This window comes from Nicotiana tabacum, chromosome 8 (genome assembly GCF_000715075.1).
Source record: "Nicotiana tabacum cultivar K326 chromosome 8, ASM71507v2, whole genome shotgun sequence".
Classification (NCBI taxonomy): domain Eukaryota; kingdom Viridiplantae; phylum Streptophyta; class Magnoliopsida; order Solanales; family Solanaceae; genus Nicotiana; species Nicotiana tabacum.
This window is the reverse complement of record NC_134087.1, coordinates 84799219-84814462: the sequence shown is the minus strand read 5'-3', so window position 1 is coordinate 84814462 and position 15244 is coordinate 84799219. Positions and strand designations below refer to the sequence as shown.

Below are 15244 nucleotides of genomic sequence, written 5' to 3'. Positions count from 1 at the left end.
CCATCTCGAGACTAGGTTGATGTGGGGGTCTTTAATCTCTTGAACGTTGTACGATAGTGTTAATTGTATGACACAATCATGAAATGATCGAGTTGATCTTGCCGGTACATCTCTCCGAAAGTGATAATGGCCTAGTCGAAATTAATTGGCCATTAGGGTAGGCGGACAGTCGCTGCTTGCTCTATATATGAGTTTATTTCCTTCTTTTCGGAGGATTCTACTATTTTGAGCCGCTATCCCTTTTCATAGAGTTCTTCCTCCTTGCATCAGCCTTCCAATCATTTTAACTCAAAGTTTTCGCCTGAGTTTTCATTTTCCTTCTCTTGTTTTATCATAGCCATGGCTGCTACGCCCAAATCCGTTCACCAAGAAGAGGAGGGTTCCGCCTCTTCTTCCTGCTCAATTGGTGGTACACCGCCATCGTCTGGCGAGCCAACCTCAAGATATTCTGTCTCGATGAGGGACCTTTCGTTAGAGAGACCTCCCAATGTCGAAGGCCACTGGGATCATTCATCAAGGTTCACTTTACCAATAGGAGAGGAACACCTCGAGGCAGTGAGGAGAGACAACGGGTGGGGAGAAGAGGTGGTACTGCAGGTACCTTCCCCTGAAGAGAACATCACAGCTCATACAAAGGGTTTTTTACACGTATACACGTACCCCTTCACGTTGGGCCCTCTCGATAGAGTCATGCTTGACTTCTGTCAAAGATATCGGGCTACCCTGGCACAAGTTCACCCGTCGTTCTAGAGGACAATGCTGATGATGAGGTTCTTTGTGGAAGAAGTCGGGCTCGAGTTTACCCTTAGCCATCTCATTAGATTGTACCGACCCTTTCATTGCCGAGGCCTGATAGATTTGCGACGCCGATCCACCAGGCCCTTTGTTGTCGATGATGAAGAAGATGGGGACCTAGGGTGGATGAATCGATTCATCCGAGTAAGGACTGTCGATGTTGTCCCCGTGGAGTTCCTGTCGTTTCCTGAGAAATGGAATGTCACACGTAAATGGTACACTTGTGTTCTTATATTGAATGTTGTGTGTCCTCTTTACAAAATGACAAGGGTCCCCTTTATATACCAGGGGGAATCCCAACATAGTACAAATGCATTTATTACAAAGATATATATGGCTGGTACAATCATTTAATGCCACAGTACGGGCTTGAACTAGCCTAATAGACTTGGTCAGCTTTAGTCACGTGCCTTAGGAATCTCCCACTCGCTCGTCATAGCCGCCGATTTACTCTGTCCCGAAGTCGAGCATATGGAAACCCTCGGGGTCGGACATCGAACTGTGCCTCGAGCCTTCACAAAACGGGTTGTGTGATATCATAGCCCGATTTTAGCTGTATATAGTCCTATCTAATGTTCAGAAAAATTAGGAAATTGCAACCAAACTAGAAACAAATTAACATGACAAATATAATTTTCAATTTAGTACTCCTTAATCACAAAATAAAAAGAAAGACTTGAAACGAACGAAAAAAAAAAGGATCAAAACCAAACTAAGAATTGGGGTTATTTGGGTTTTTAGCTTTCCATACATTAATGGGCCAGCTGAGATAGCCCAGTTTTTGTACCATTTCGCTCGACCCCGGTCCACTTGCAGCCCTTTAAGTACATAGCAATCCATTGAACCAAACCCTAATCGAGGGTTTTCTCTTACAGGTAACTTACTACCTTCGCATCCACCTCTCTCATATACACAGATGCATCATTTCTTATGGTTTTGAATTTGGATCTACTGATTAAGGATATTAAGCATTTGGTTACCTTTTTTTTTAGCTGCTGATAAAGCTGAAAATTTTCTATTTTGTGATTTTTTTTTGACAGTAAAGTTTGAAGGAGAAGAATTTTGAGCCATGAGGTATGACTGAAGCTCCAAACTTCTCTCTGCTGTTCTCAATGTGTTATCTACTTCTCTGAATATGTTATCTCAGTCCATGTTTGGTCTCATAATTTATTTTTCTGCACTTTCCGTTTGTTAGCAAAAATTGATTTAAGCTTTCCTAGAGTGCATTTTGGTAAACAACCTAGTTTCAGATCGATAATTTGACATTGTCGCCTTTATAATTAAACTATGAGACAGATTTTTCTGAATTTGTCAATATTTGTTTATTTTAGTTCTTCATTTAAAGGGGAAGTTTCCACTTCTTTTAGATTTGGAGTTGCTTGATATGTATATCGGAAAAAAATAATGATATCTATTTTGATACCCTTACAAAATCCTTTCGTTTATTTGGAGAATCATAGGTTATTTGATAGTGAAGATTACATGAACATGTTAATTGAAACAGTGTGGCAAAATTTGTTTGTCTAGCAATATGTTTGTAAGAACATTGCAAACTTGATGATCTTATAGTTTTTATGGTATTGTTGAATACATGTATTTATCTTTGATATGATTCCTTTACAGTAAGCTTCAGAGCGATGCCCTTAGAGAAGCCATCTCTGTGATTAAGAATGATTGTGCAGAGAAGAAAAGAAAATTCACTGAGACTATTGAGCTCCAGATCGGGCTGAAGAACTATGATCCCCAAAAGGACAAACGTTTCAGTGGGTCCGTTAAATTGCCCCACATTCCTCGTCCTAAAATGAAGATTTGTATGCTTGGAGATGCTCAGCACGTTGAGGAGGTAATCCTACTGCACTTTTTAACTAGTGTCAATGACTGCACGGACAATTTCAAACAATATTTGCAGATAGGCTAACAGTTGCAAATACTGATGGTGAAAGCTTTTACTGATTGAATGACTACTGCTTGTGTGATTTAGCTTAATAATGAGATGATTTGATTTGTCACTAAATAAGCTTCTAATATGTTTACGTTCGTTTGCTCACCTATGATTACATATGCCTTTTGCTTTCTCTGAGATTGTGTTGTGTTCACTAGCTGTATTTGTCTGCACTTATCCTGTTTCTTTGGTGTAGTTCTTCTACATAAATCCGGGATAGTTTTAGCTTTTTCCAATACTAGTTTCTCATATCTTGGAAATGCAATTAGTTTGGAAGTTAGGTGCATCCTAGCTTAGAAGAATCTATTGTTCAATGACCTTTTTTCTTCCATTTGGTGGACATCCTTGGTGAATTAGCTCGTTGATGTGGTTATCATAGTTTAGAGAGGAAATCCATCATAAGTCTGTTTTCTTGATTCATTGGACGTGGCTCTTTAATGTCGACCATTTAGCCTTTGTTATTGATGTTGTCTTCACTCTTGAAATTTTGTGGCTACTTCAGATTGCCCCAAAAGTTACATGTGTTGGAATCTTTCCTGAATCTTCATTTTGTTTTTGAAAAGACGATTAACACTTATATTTCTGCAGGCAGAAAAGATAGGTTTGGAGTACATGGATGTGGAAAGCTTGAAAAAGCTTAACAAAAATAAGAAATTGGTTAAGAAGCTTGCAAAGAAATACCATGCTTTCTTGGCTTCAGAGTCTGTCATCAAGCAGATTCCTCGTTTGTTGGGGCCCGGCCTGAACAAGGCGGGTAAGTTAATAGATTCTCTTAATGCTTTGAATGTATGTATTCAGGGCTGCTGCTTTTCTCATTCTGGAGAACTTGCATCTCTTAGTTACTGTCAGGACTATTCAATGTCCTTGTGGTGGCTTATTTCAGACTATATGCTCACCTTTAAGCTTTTGTTCAATTGGCCCTGTTCCCTGTAAATGCAGGCAAGTTTCCGAGTCTTGTTTCACACCAAGAGTCACTTGAATCCAAGGTTAATGAGACCAAAGCTACTATCAAGTTTCAATTGAAAAAGGTGCTTTGCATGGGAGTTGCTGTTGGAAACTTGGATATGGAGGAGAAACAGATCTTCCAGAATGTGCAAATGAGTGTTAATTTTCTAGTGTCGTTGCTGAAAAAGAATTGGCAAAATGTGAGTTCATTTGGCATCCTAGTTTAGCCATCTCCATATAGATTTGCTATATTCTTCTCGGACTGATTGCAATGTTTTTTTAATTCCATTCCTTGTTCAATTTAGTTCTAATCTGGTGTAATTGGTTGTCAATGCAGGTAAGGTGCCTGTACTTGAAGGGCACCATGGGAAAGCCACAGCGTGTCTTTTAAGGAGATTTTTGTTTCGCTGTTGGAAGTTTTCAGCATTTTGGGTGTGAGCTATAGATACTCTTGAAATTTTTGGGTAGTAGTTCTGGTTATCTGTTTGAATACTATAACATTGTTCGGTATTGTTTTGCTTCAACTTTGTCTTCTTTAAAGATGTTAGCAGTGATTACCATAGCATCCTAGGTGCCATTTTCTCTAAATTTCTTATTTATCTTTTCAGCCGAGTAGTTTGCATTTTTACGTGTAGGCTGAAAGTAAAAAGAAAAACTATCAGTGCTTTACAGTATTATATGCGTTTGGCATCTAAATAAACAATGGACAACAGATATTTAGGAGAGCAAGCTTACCCGGCCATTTACAATAAGGGGTTGTCTGGTAGGCTACTATAAGAATAGTGCTGAAAAAAGTGTATTAGTAATGCAATTATTAGTTATGCAGAAATTAATTATTAGTTATGCAGAAATTATTTTTTATTCATTGTTCGGTGTGGCGTATTGAAGTTAAACTGCATTGCATAATAGCCATGCTAATGCATGCATTATTAGCATGCATTAATAGCTTTGGTATTGCTAATATCATGGTTTGTTATGCATTAGAATGATTTTAAATAATGTGTATAACAAATGCTTGTATTAGGTATACATAGGTTGAAAAGGTGTATCAAATAAAGTATTACTAATACACAAAGTTAATGCATTTTACCCAAAGTTAATGCATGCATTAATCCCTTGGTTGTGTAGTTGCTACGGCCGTCGAAACCAATCTCACCCTCAAATTGCCTCTTATCTTGAAGATGTCAGTTGTAAAAATGTTTGAAGATTTACCTGAATAATGGGTTGTAGCAAATTATCAAAAAGATAGTAGTCGGTGGAGACTTTGAAGACGTATTAGTTATGACAAAAAATGTTGATGTTTTGTCAAATTAAACAAGTATACCCGTCAAACACTCTTAGAAAATGAAATTTACCGAGAACTTAATTATCAAGTCTGTCGATAATAGAATGAGCAGAGAGCAAATTAACACAATAAAGTTATTAATAAAAGGATTGTAGGCAGAGAGCAATATCATAAGATTGATAACTTTTTTTTATTTATTTTAAAGAACCTACTTAAAAAGACAAGGAGAAAGCACCAGATATGATTTTTTAGATAGATTAATTTTGGGATATTTACACAAATAGCAAAACTGTTATAAATATATATTATATTATGGATGTTCATTTAGTACTCCGTTATAAATAAGCTTCCTGAAGAAGCTTATCCATATGGGACTCCGCCGTAAATATGTTTATCTATTTAGTACTCTATTGGAAATAAGCTTCCTGAAGAAGCTTATCACTTCGGTACCCAGTTATGGATAAATATTACCCCCGATAGAAGATTATCCATATCTGGTATAATAGCAGCTACATCAACTTGTAGTAGCAGCTTACACAGCAGCTTGCGTAGCAGCTTACACAGCAGTTTGCGTAGCAGCTTACACAACAGTTTGCATTAGCAACTTACGCAACCGCTTCCTTTCTTCTATAAATAGAAGAGATTTCAGTTCATTATGTACATCAGTTTAAATTCGAATAATATATCAGTTTCTCTCTATACTTGTCTTTACTTTATAGTTTTTATTTTATAACACGTTATCAACACGAGACTATACCATTTTAAGTACTTACTTCGAATTTAATTTCTATTTCAGTGTTCATCTCTGATGTAAGGCGAAGCTCTTACGTCCGTGGTGTAGCAGCTTACACAACAACTTACAGTAGCAGCTTACACAGCAGCTTGCGTAGCAGCTTACACAACAACTTGCATTAGCAGCTTACACAACAGCTTCCTTTCTTCTATAAATAGAAGAGATTTCAGTTCATTATGTACATCAGTTTGAATTCGAATAATATATCAATTTCTCTCTATACTTGTCTTTACTTTATAGTCTTTATTTCATAACACGTTATCAGTACGAGACTCTGCCATCTCGAGCAATTACTTCGAATTTAATTTCTATTTCAGTGTTCATCTCTGATGTAAGGCGAAGCTCTTACGTCCGTGGTTGGATCTTGTTCATTCCGAGCATCATAAGGCTGAATATATCCTTGAGGTGGTAAATTTTTCTTCTTGGCAGTAGTGATGTAGATATCACTTACATCTGAAGTGGCAAAATTTTCGTAATTTAATTTGAGCCTTTTGCTTATAATTTAATATCTTTATCATCGCCTGCTTGGTTATGTGTTACGTATACAATACTTATTTTGGTATTTGTTTTCATCCTTATTATCTTAATAAAGGATTACAAAGTGGATAACATTGTTAGATCCATTTAAACTCCAGCAGAGTTTACAAGAAATATACAACTACTAGGAGTGATTATATTTTGTATATCTTATTGTAACTAAATTTTGTTAACCACCAGAAGTAGTATATGCCTATAATCATCAGAAGTGATAATTTAGGCTTTCTATGGTTACAATTGAAGATAAGTTAGATAAAATTTCTCTATATTACTTGCATGTCTCGATTTGCTCCTGAAGTAGCAATATCTTAAAAGAGGTTCTAAGCCGTCACACAATTTGGTGTGATTAATGCACGTTCAAATAATTATGTTCCGTTTCCTGAAGGATGAGAACTTTTGATAAATATTAATCCATTCCTGAAGTGAATGTGACAATATTAATAAAGCTCGTAAATATGAACACGCTTTTTGATGTGAATATATTACAATTCACCTCCAGAAGAGGTAATATGATTGAGGGAATATATACTCAATATTTCGTATTTTAAATTTGCTCCTGAAGAAGTAACACAATTGAAATTTTCTTCTGAAGCAGGAAAATATTATCAAACTGTGTCTTTATGTGCTTAAACAAAATAATAAGCTATTCAAAGTTATTTTTGAAGCACATTTTCATTCCTTGGAGTGCATGAAGAAATACCACAACTCACCTCCTGAAGAGGTATAATAGCAAAGGATATAAATCTTGTTTTTGTGGCATAAAGATCATTGTCGCACGTACCCGTTGTGCGTAAAATATCTTGAATTTTTTTATTAAATATCATTCCAAGGCAAAAGTATTCTTGTAGAATGCTTTCTACTACAACCACATTAATATGTTCTGGTTAGTTATCGAGTTTCTCGAAGGAAATAACAACTCATGTAATTTTGCCTGAAGGATGTAATGACTATGTGGTTACCGCTTTGATACAAAATATTCAGATGTTAATGGTGTTTCTCCCTGAAGGAGATATTTGTCACAAAGTTGGTGGTAAAAATACTGAAATTCTTAATTTCTTACATTTATAAAATTAGAATTGTCTTTATATTGTTAATTTGATTTTGATTTTCTCTCATGACACCAGAAGTGTCTGAGCACTATTTGGTAGTACAAAATTTATCAAAAGCTCCTGAAGAGCTAACTGTTTGTCTAGAAAACACATGATACAAGTAGTATCTGAATAATATTTGATTGTGAAAAATAAATTGAAGGCTCCCGAATAGCTTATATGCAAATTTGTCATTCATATTATATTATTGTGGTCAAAACACATGTTGTAGTAAACTTAAAGTTTACTAATACAAATGACAATCATACTGAGACTACAAATGATTGAAAGATTGAAAATCTTCATGTTTCCACAATCATAGGGGGTAAATATGTATGTGAGAAGTTACCTGCCTTATTCTTCAATTTGTACTACATCATGTATCACAGTAAACCAGAAGTTTACTAATGCAAAAACAGCTACAGTAAATCATAAATTTACTTATACAAACGTAGCCACAGTAAATCAGAAGTTTACTAATGCAAAAGTTTGTGACATAGTAAACCAGAAGTTTACTAAGAGATATCACATGCCATGATAAACTTGAATTTTTCATTTGCCATTTTTTGAGCTATTTGAGAATTCAGATAAGCATATACTGAAGAACTAGATGATTCTTCAAGAATTCTCTTGTGTTGCTTGTTCTCATAATAAATTGATTATACCAGCTAAAGTTGAGATTAAGATCCCTAGTTCTGAAATATACAAAAGGTGAGTATGGGCTCATTCACCTATCATGTGAACCACTTATAGATGCATATATGAGATGGTTACATGTGCGATTATTGTCAACCTGCAGTTTGGCATGTGAAATTATTTTTCTCAGTTATGAGAATAATTTTCAGATTATTAAATCAAGATAGTTCATCTTGATGATGTTGGTTTATATCCAAGCTGGTTTAACATTGAATAACTCCTATTAATGGTAAAACCATTGCTTATGAGAACAAAGCTTCATGCGTTGGTCCAAATTTTCTAAATTGCATATAATAGTACTTGTATGCATCAGACCAACAATATATGATAAATCCTCCCCTCACAATTGGTTTAGGATCAAAAACCAAATATTTTTACTATCTTTTGATGTGTAGTATATGATTAATTTCTCTACTATAATGCACAAAGATATGTTTTCCAAAGAAGGTTGGGAATATATGTTAGTTTTTCTAACATTTGGGGAATAGAATAAACAGTTGGAAAATATGCTATATGAATCGAATTATCATTAATATGATCATCACTTAGAAGATAGATCAAGTCAAATGCCAGAAGCAAGTGATGATCCAAAACCAAATATAATATTTCAGCTACAAATGCTTCTATTAAAATTAAAGTCCCAGAAGGATAGAATTTACTGTACGCATGAAGCGTGGTAGACCAATCAGTTCCAAAGGTAATAATTCTTGAAAAATGATAGGATCTAATGATCAAAATGATCATAATAAGAGGAAATAAGCTCTAGAGGAGCCCACGACATAACATTTCATGAAACTCCTAAAGAAGTTCAGGTACCTGAAAATAAAGAAAGTGATGAGATCTCAATAAGTTATGTCGCTTGCAAACTGATACAAAATAATCATCAACGATATATTTGATACAATATAGTGCACAATATTGTAAAATATTGTGAGGATCGGACCTGTAGTCCTGACACCTGAAGATGTCATGCCATTTAAATGCAAGTCATAACCTATATGACTCATTTGATTAAATCTCTATAAAGATCCTTGAAGGATTTAAAATGCTTGAAGCATATAATTCAAAGTCTCAGAAAATGTACTCGATCAAATTATAAAGATTTTTGTACGGTTTAAAGCAATTTGGGAGTATGTGGTATTATCGCCTCAGTGAATATTTGCTGAAAGAAAGTTACATATATAATGTTATTTGTCCATGTATTCAGAATTTGATATACTTGCTGTTTATGTTGATGACATAAATCTTGTTGGAACTCCAGAAGATCTCCAAAAGGCAATTGAATATCTTAAGAAAGAATTTGTGATGAAAGATCTTGGAAAGACAAAACTTTGTCTTGGTCCGCAAATTAAACATTTAGCATACGAGATCTTTATCCATCAATCTGCTTATACATCAAGGGTTTTAAAACGCTTTTACATGGACAAAGCGCACCCATTGAGTACACCAATGGTTGTTCGATCACTTGAAGTGGATAAGGATTTGTTCCGACCTCCAGAAGAGGATGATGAACTCCTTGGTCACGAAGTACCCTATCTCAATGCAATTGGTACACTAATATATCGTGCTAATGCTACAATGCCTGGCATAACATTTTCTGTTAATTTACTAGGAAGATATAGTTCTTTTCCTACACGGATTACGGATCCGTTCTTACCTCCAGAAGAGAATGATGAACTCCTTGGTCCAGATATACCCAAGTCTCTGCACTGTACTCTTTTTCCCTTGCTCAGATTTTTTTCCACTGGGTTTTTCCTGGTAAGGTTTTTAATGAGGCAGCTTGCAATGTATATTATTAGTGTACTCTTTTTCCTTGACTAGGATTTTTTCCCACGGGTTTTTTCCTAGTAAGGTTTTAACGAGGCACATAATAATGAACATCCAAGGAGGAGTATTTTGAAAATATTTTTGTGGATGTCCATTTATTACTCCGCTGTAGATAATTTTCCTGAAGAAGATTATCCATTTAGTTCTCCATTGAAGTTTTCTACAAGTATGCAGCTGGTGCAGGCAGGTTGCAAACAACTCAATGAAATGACTTGTAGCAGCATCTTGGTTTGATGAGATTAATTTAAATCGATCTGAAATAGTGGTGGATAATATTCTCTACAAATTCAACTTTTGAGAAGATGATATACAAGATTGGAATGCGGAGACTCGAATATCTGAAACAAGGTTTTCATCAGGGGAGTAAAATACGCGATGCACTTTTTTAAGGTTTTTTCCCACGGGGTTTTCCTTATAAGGTTTTTAATGAGCCACCTAGCAATGCGTATTACTAAATATGTGTACTCTTTTTCCTTCACTAGGATTTTTTCTCACAGGGTTTTTCCTAGTAAGATTTTAATGAGGCACAATATCTTTTAATGAACATCCAAGGGGCAATGTTATAAATATATATTATATTATGGATCTTCATTTTGTACTCCTTGTAAATAAGCTTCCTGAAGAAGCTTATCCATATGGGACTCCGCCGTAAATATGTTTATCTATTTAGTACTCTATTGGAAATAAGCTTCTTGAAGAAGCTTATCACTTCGGTACCCGGTTATGAATAAACATTACCCCCGGTAGAAGATTATCCATATCTGGTATAATAGCAGCTTACACAGCAGCTTACACAACAGCTTCCTTTCTTCTATAAATAGAAGAGATTTCAGTTCATTATGTACATCAATTTGAATTCGAATAATATAACAGTTTCTCTCTATACTTATTTTTACTTTACGGTCTTTATTTTATAACAAAAAACATATTTTCGTGGCTCATTCAAAACTTTTTTTCCGGTTCTGGTAGACAAATGGAATCAAAGAAATTAGGCACTTTGAGGGAAAGAGTACAAAAAAAAAAAGTAGCAAAGGCAAATAAGTAACAACGCCCGTTGTAATTCGAATATAGTGGGAAAGAGAAACCCATGGGCGGTAGGTTTATTAGGGTATCATATTACTACTGTAATCTTCCTTGTATATATTGAAGCCGTTACACACACACACAGAGGCTACATTTTCTTGTAGGCTCCCAACATATCCCAAAACACATAGCTCTCTTTGGAGTCTTCTTGAGCCTTTCCTCGATAACTCCGCTTAATCCTCAAACTGTAAGGTTTTTCTTTAACTTTAAGCACTGTTCTTTGTCAAATTTACAAAAAAGCTCTTTTTTATTTATTTATAATTTTAAACTTATTGGTTATGGTTCTGGGCTTGTGTGGTTCCTGTAATAAATGTTTCGTGTCATACTTTGCATATGAGTTCTGATAATTGGGTTTGTCTTGTTCTTCTTTTGATTGTTGGAGTTGTCAATTTTTCCTTTACATTTCCTGGTGAATTTATTTTGGTATATGATTAAAGGTTGGATCTTGAGTGCTAGCTGGATTTTGGGTGGTTTCAAACTTTTCGTAATTCTTTCGATTCTAAATTCAGTTTGATGCCTTTCTTGTTGATAAGCTTGATTTCATGTTTAAACAAAATAACATGGAATTGAAACTCTTTGTGTTTTTTTTTTCCTTTTCATATTGTGTGTCAGCTGCATCTTTGTGTCTTCTCTTTCATTCACAGCCATTGGCCCTCAAAGGATGAGCTTTACATTTATTAGAAAAGCTGCATATATCTTAATGTAAACTTAGTTTATTTTATGGAGCTTCGAGTGAAGAGCAGAATGCCACTCGCTTGCTTCTTCTCATAATGCTCCAAACATTTAAATGCCTTGTTATCTTGAAATGGACAATTATGTATCCATTTCTTTCATTTTAGCACAGGCACACATTATTGAATGTCAATCTAGTTCTCTAATTTTTTGGGCTTGCAGATAGCAGGTCTATGTCAATCTATAGAGTTGTTAGTTAATAATTAGGTCTTCATATCGTATTTCACTGTTGTGTTAAACAAAACAGAAATGTCAACCCTAGTAATAACTTACTTTTCCACTTTTCATATGCAACATGAATTGGTGAAGGTAAAAAATCAAGTTTCGTTTGTCTTATCTTGAATTTGGATTCAATAGTTAAATACTTTGATTTAAACAGCGTGCGTTCTGCAGAGTGCATTGATCGAATTTGAGCATCAACAAGACATTATTTCTTGAACATTAGCACCTCTATCAATTCAATAATCTGTGTTCTGAGTAATTAAGCTGCTATCTTTTGTATCAGGTAAACATGTCAACTGTCAGACTTCCTGCCACCTGTGTGGTAAAAATTGCTCCTCAGACCCAAAGAAAGAGCGTTTTTGTAAAGAGCCCATCGTCTCTAGGGTCTGCGAGGAGCATTTCTAAAGCCTTTGGATTGAAAGCTAGCTGTGCCTTTAGAGCATCAGCATCAGCAGTGTACAAGGTCAAGTTGGTTTGTCCAGATGGTGTAGAGCATGAATTCGAGGCACCTTCGGATACTTACATCCTCGATGCAGCTGAGAATGCTGGAGTCGAACTCCCTTATTCTTGCAGGGCAGGTGCTTGCTCAACATGCGCTGGGAAGATTGTATCGGGATCTGTTGATCAATCTGATGGGTCTTTTCTGGATGATAATCAAATTGAGGAAGGCTATTTGCTCACCTGTGTTTCTTACCCATCATCAGATTGTGTGATTCATACTCACAAGGAATCTGATCTTTACTAGTAGTTATTTTTATGTCAAATAATGTCTATGGTCTTGCTTAAGCTGAAGCAGTTGGAAAATTGCTCTGTTTTTGAGAATGGTCAGCTGTAGAGTTCAATCAGGAACATATTGTGTTAAAATGATGTTTGTGCTTGTTTTAGCTCTTATTAGTGATATATGTTTCAGTTTGCTTAACAAATGTATCAGGTGTAGAGTTCAATCAGAAACAAGGGTCGTCTATGAAAGAAAGGATCATTAGAAATTGAAGCAAGCAGCAAGAGAGTTTTGAAATCAAGAACTTCATACACAAGCTCCAAATATTCATGCATTTCTAAAGAGGTTTCAAGTCAAGAAAGAAGGCAAATCAATAATCTAAAACGTTCTCAATAATACTTGTTTGCTCATGGCAACTAATAAGTTGTTTGCAGCAAGAATTTAACTTGAAGCGCATAATTCTTGATCTAGATCAAGAGGGAATTCTAGAGATTGTAACCTCCTATTTCCTCTAGTCTTATTTTTCACACAAAATTACAATAGGACAATTTAAGCCTTCCTCTCTCAGATATCCAATGTATTTCGCCAGAGGCGGACTCAGCTTTTCCATCCGATAATGTCACAAATAGCCCGGAGGCTGTTGGTATAGTAACCGAATTCACCGTTCAAAAATAATAGCCAGATTTACAAGTGGTCATTCAAAAATAGCCACAGTTTCAAAAGTAATCGAAATATAACTACTTTTCATGTAAAGGTAAATCTGAACGAAAACACTGTTCAAAATCCGGAAAAATATGCTGGTCCAACATAATATACTGAGGGGTGTTCATGCTTCGGTTTGGATCGGTTTTTCCCTAAAAAGAAACCAAACCAAGTAATTCGGTTTTTCAAATATTAGAACCAAACAAAACAAATTAAGTCGGTTTTTTCTCGATTCAGTTTATGTCGGTTTTTCGATTTTTTCGCTTATTTGTCGGTTTTTTCTTAAATATAAGATGTACACTACCAAACACACATTTCGGCGACCACATTTTCAACGTAACACTATCAAATTAATTGCCCTTTGAAAAATCTATTATTTACCAATATATATTGATGATAATTGAATCAAATAGTGATGAATAATTTAAGGACTCAATCAAAAATATATTGTTTTTTAACATGAAATAGATTCTTACTCTTAACAAAAAAAAAACTATCAATTAAACTAGAATGTAACGGTAAAGGACTGTACTAAAAGTGCAAACAATTAATATTTACTATAAAATTTTTAAAACTTTGTATAAAAGTATACATATATATAGGTGTAATAATAAATTTAAAATAACTACTCCTATATTCAGTTTGGTTCGATTTTTTTAATTAAAACCAAAACCAAACCAAATTTGATCGGTTTTTAAATTTCAAAACCAAAACCAAACCAAACCAAAAAGTATCGGGTTTTTTGGTCGGTTTGGTTTGGTTTTCGGTTTGGTTCGGATTTTCGAATTTTTATGAACACCCCTATATACTGGAGAGTGGAGTACCAGTGCTCCAATATCCAGTATATTATACTGGAACTTTTCACTTGTTGGAGTTCCAGCATAATATGCTGGAAGTTCATACACAAGTGCACCGATCTCCAGTATATTATGCTGGAGCTTTCCGTGTTACAATAAAATAATGGCTATTTTTCAATAACTTTACAAACGCTGGCTATTTTTGAATGACCAGTCCGAAAACTGACCAGCCCATCCTATCTTAACTGAAAAATCACCTTCTTTTGAGAAACTCACTAAGAAGATCAGCATCATCCATTTCAGCTACATAGTGGCGGACCATCATATGCAGTTGTATGCAATGGAGTTTCTACCAAATCTTTCTGATAAATATTTTTAAGAATTAATGTTTCTTTCTCGACAACAATTCTTCCATTTCTTGACGATGAACAATCTATACCAATAACAACAATGTATCAATCCCAAACAAGTTAGTCCGTGGTATGAATTTTACTTTTGAATATTAAACTTCATAGCAAGTGGTCATTTTTGAACTGCCCGTTGATCTAATTTTAAAAAAGACTCCCTGATAACGCCCAACTATGCCCTTTAAAGGACGAAGCGGTCGCTGCAAATATAATCCGATTTTAAGTCCGGAATCGAATCCTCAGGGAACTAACCTATCTATTACACTTTTCGGCAATGTTATTATCAACTCAATCAATCTCTAGATGCAAGTTTTTTGATCAATAAAGACTGGGTTTTTGTTTAACTACTTCAACTACTATTGAAAACAACAATAAGCTAAAACAAAGATAATTCAATGGTAAAAAGGTCTAGGGCAATGATTTCCCCAATTGCTAGTTTAGGTCTTGACTCTTCCGCTATAATCTCGCCGTAATACTCTATGAGGATTAAGAGTTAGGGGCTATCGTAATTATCTCTCGATCAACTACAATAATTTACTAGAGCATTCTCTTGAACTACTCTAGCTGACAATGAGTATGCAACTCTAAATTATCCCACCAAAGTTTTGTTATCTCTAAACCACTTTTAAGTTCAAGTAATGAATCTCTTCAGTTACCCAAAAGTGGTGTTGTTCA

At 35.0% G+C, this 15244-nt stretch overlaps 2 protein-coding genes across 3 annotated transcripts; both read left to right on the top strand.

Moving 5' to 3' along the window:
- Positions 1-1688: 1688 nt before the first annotated feature.
- Positions 1689-4270, top strand: LOC107769022 (large ribosomal subunit protein uL1z-like). The gene is made up of 5 exons (XM_016588195.2): positions 1689-1869; positions 2419-2638; positions 3326-3491; positions 3677-3882; positions 4020-4270. The coding sequence occupies exons 1-5, from the start codon at positions 1865-1867 to the stop codon at positions 4071-4073; spliced, it is 651 nt and encodes a 216-aa protein (XP_016443681.1). The 5' UTR covers positions 1689-1864; the 3' UTR covers positions 4074-4270.
- A 6705-nt stretch (positions 4271-10975) lies between these two features.
- LOC107769023 (ferredoxin, root R-B1) lies at positions 10976-12829 on the top strand. Of its 2 annotated transcripts, none has more exons than XM_016588197.2 (2): positions 10976-11183; positions 12229-12829. In XM_016588197.2, exon 2 carries the CDS (start codon positions 12235-12237, stop codon positions 12688-12690), a length of 456 nt encoding a protein of 151 aa, XP_016443683.1. In that variant the 5' UTR covers positions 10976-11183; positions 12229-12234; the 3' UTR covers positions 12691-12829. The 2 variants fall into 2 exon arrangements, with proteins under 2 accessions (XP_016443683.1, XP_016443682.1); XM_016588196.2 differs by having other exon boundaries at positions 10983-11178.
- The last annotated feature ends 2415 nt before the right edge of the window (positions 12830-15244 follow it).

Excerpts from the sequence above, each read along its gene's own strand:
- LOC107769022 (XM_016588195.2), top strand. Across the intron at positions 2,639-3,325 it reads ATGCTCAGCACGTTGAGGAG|GCAGAAAAGATAGGTTTGGA; the intron begins GTAATCCTACTG and ends ATATTTCTGCAG. Across the intron at positions 3,883-4,019 it reads TGAAAAAGAATTGGCAAAAT|GTAAGGTGCCTGTACTTGAA; the intron begins GTGAGTTCATTT and ends TTGTCAATGCAG.
- LOC107769023 (XM_016588197.2), top strand. The coding sequence starts at position 12,235 with ATGTCAACTGTCAGACTTCCTGCCACCTGTGTGGTAAAAATTGCTCCT.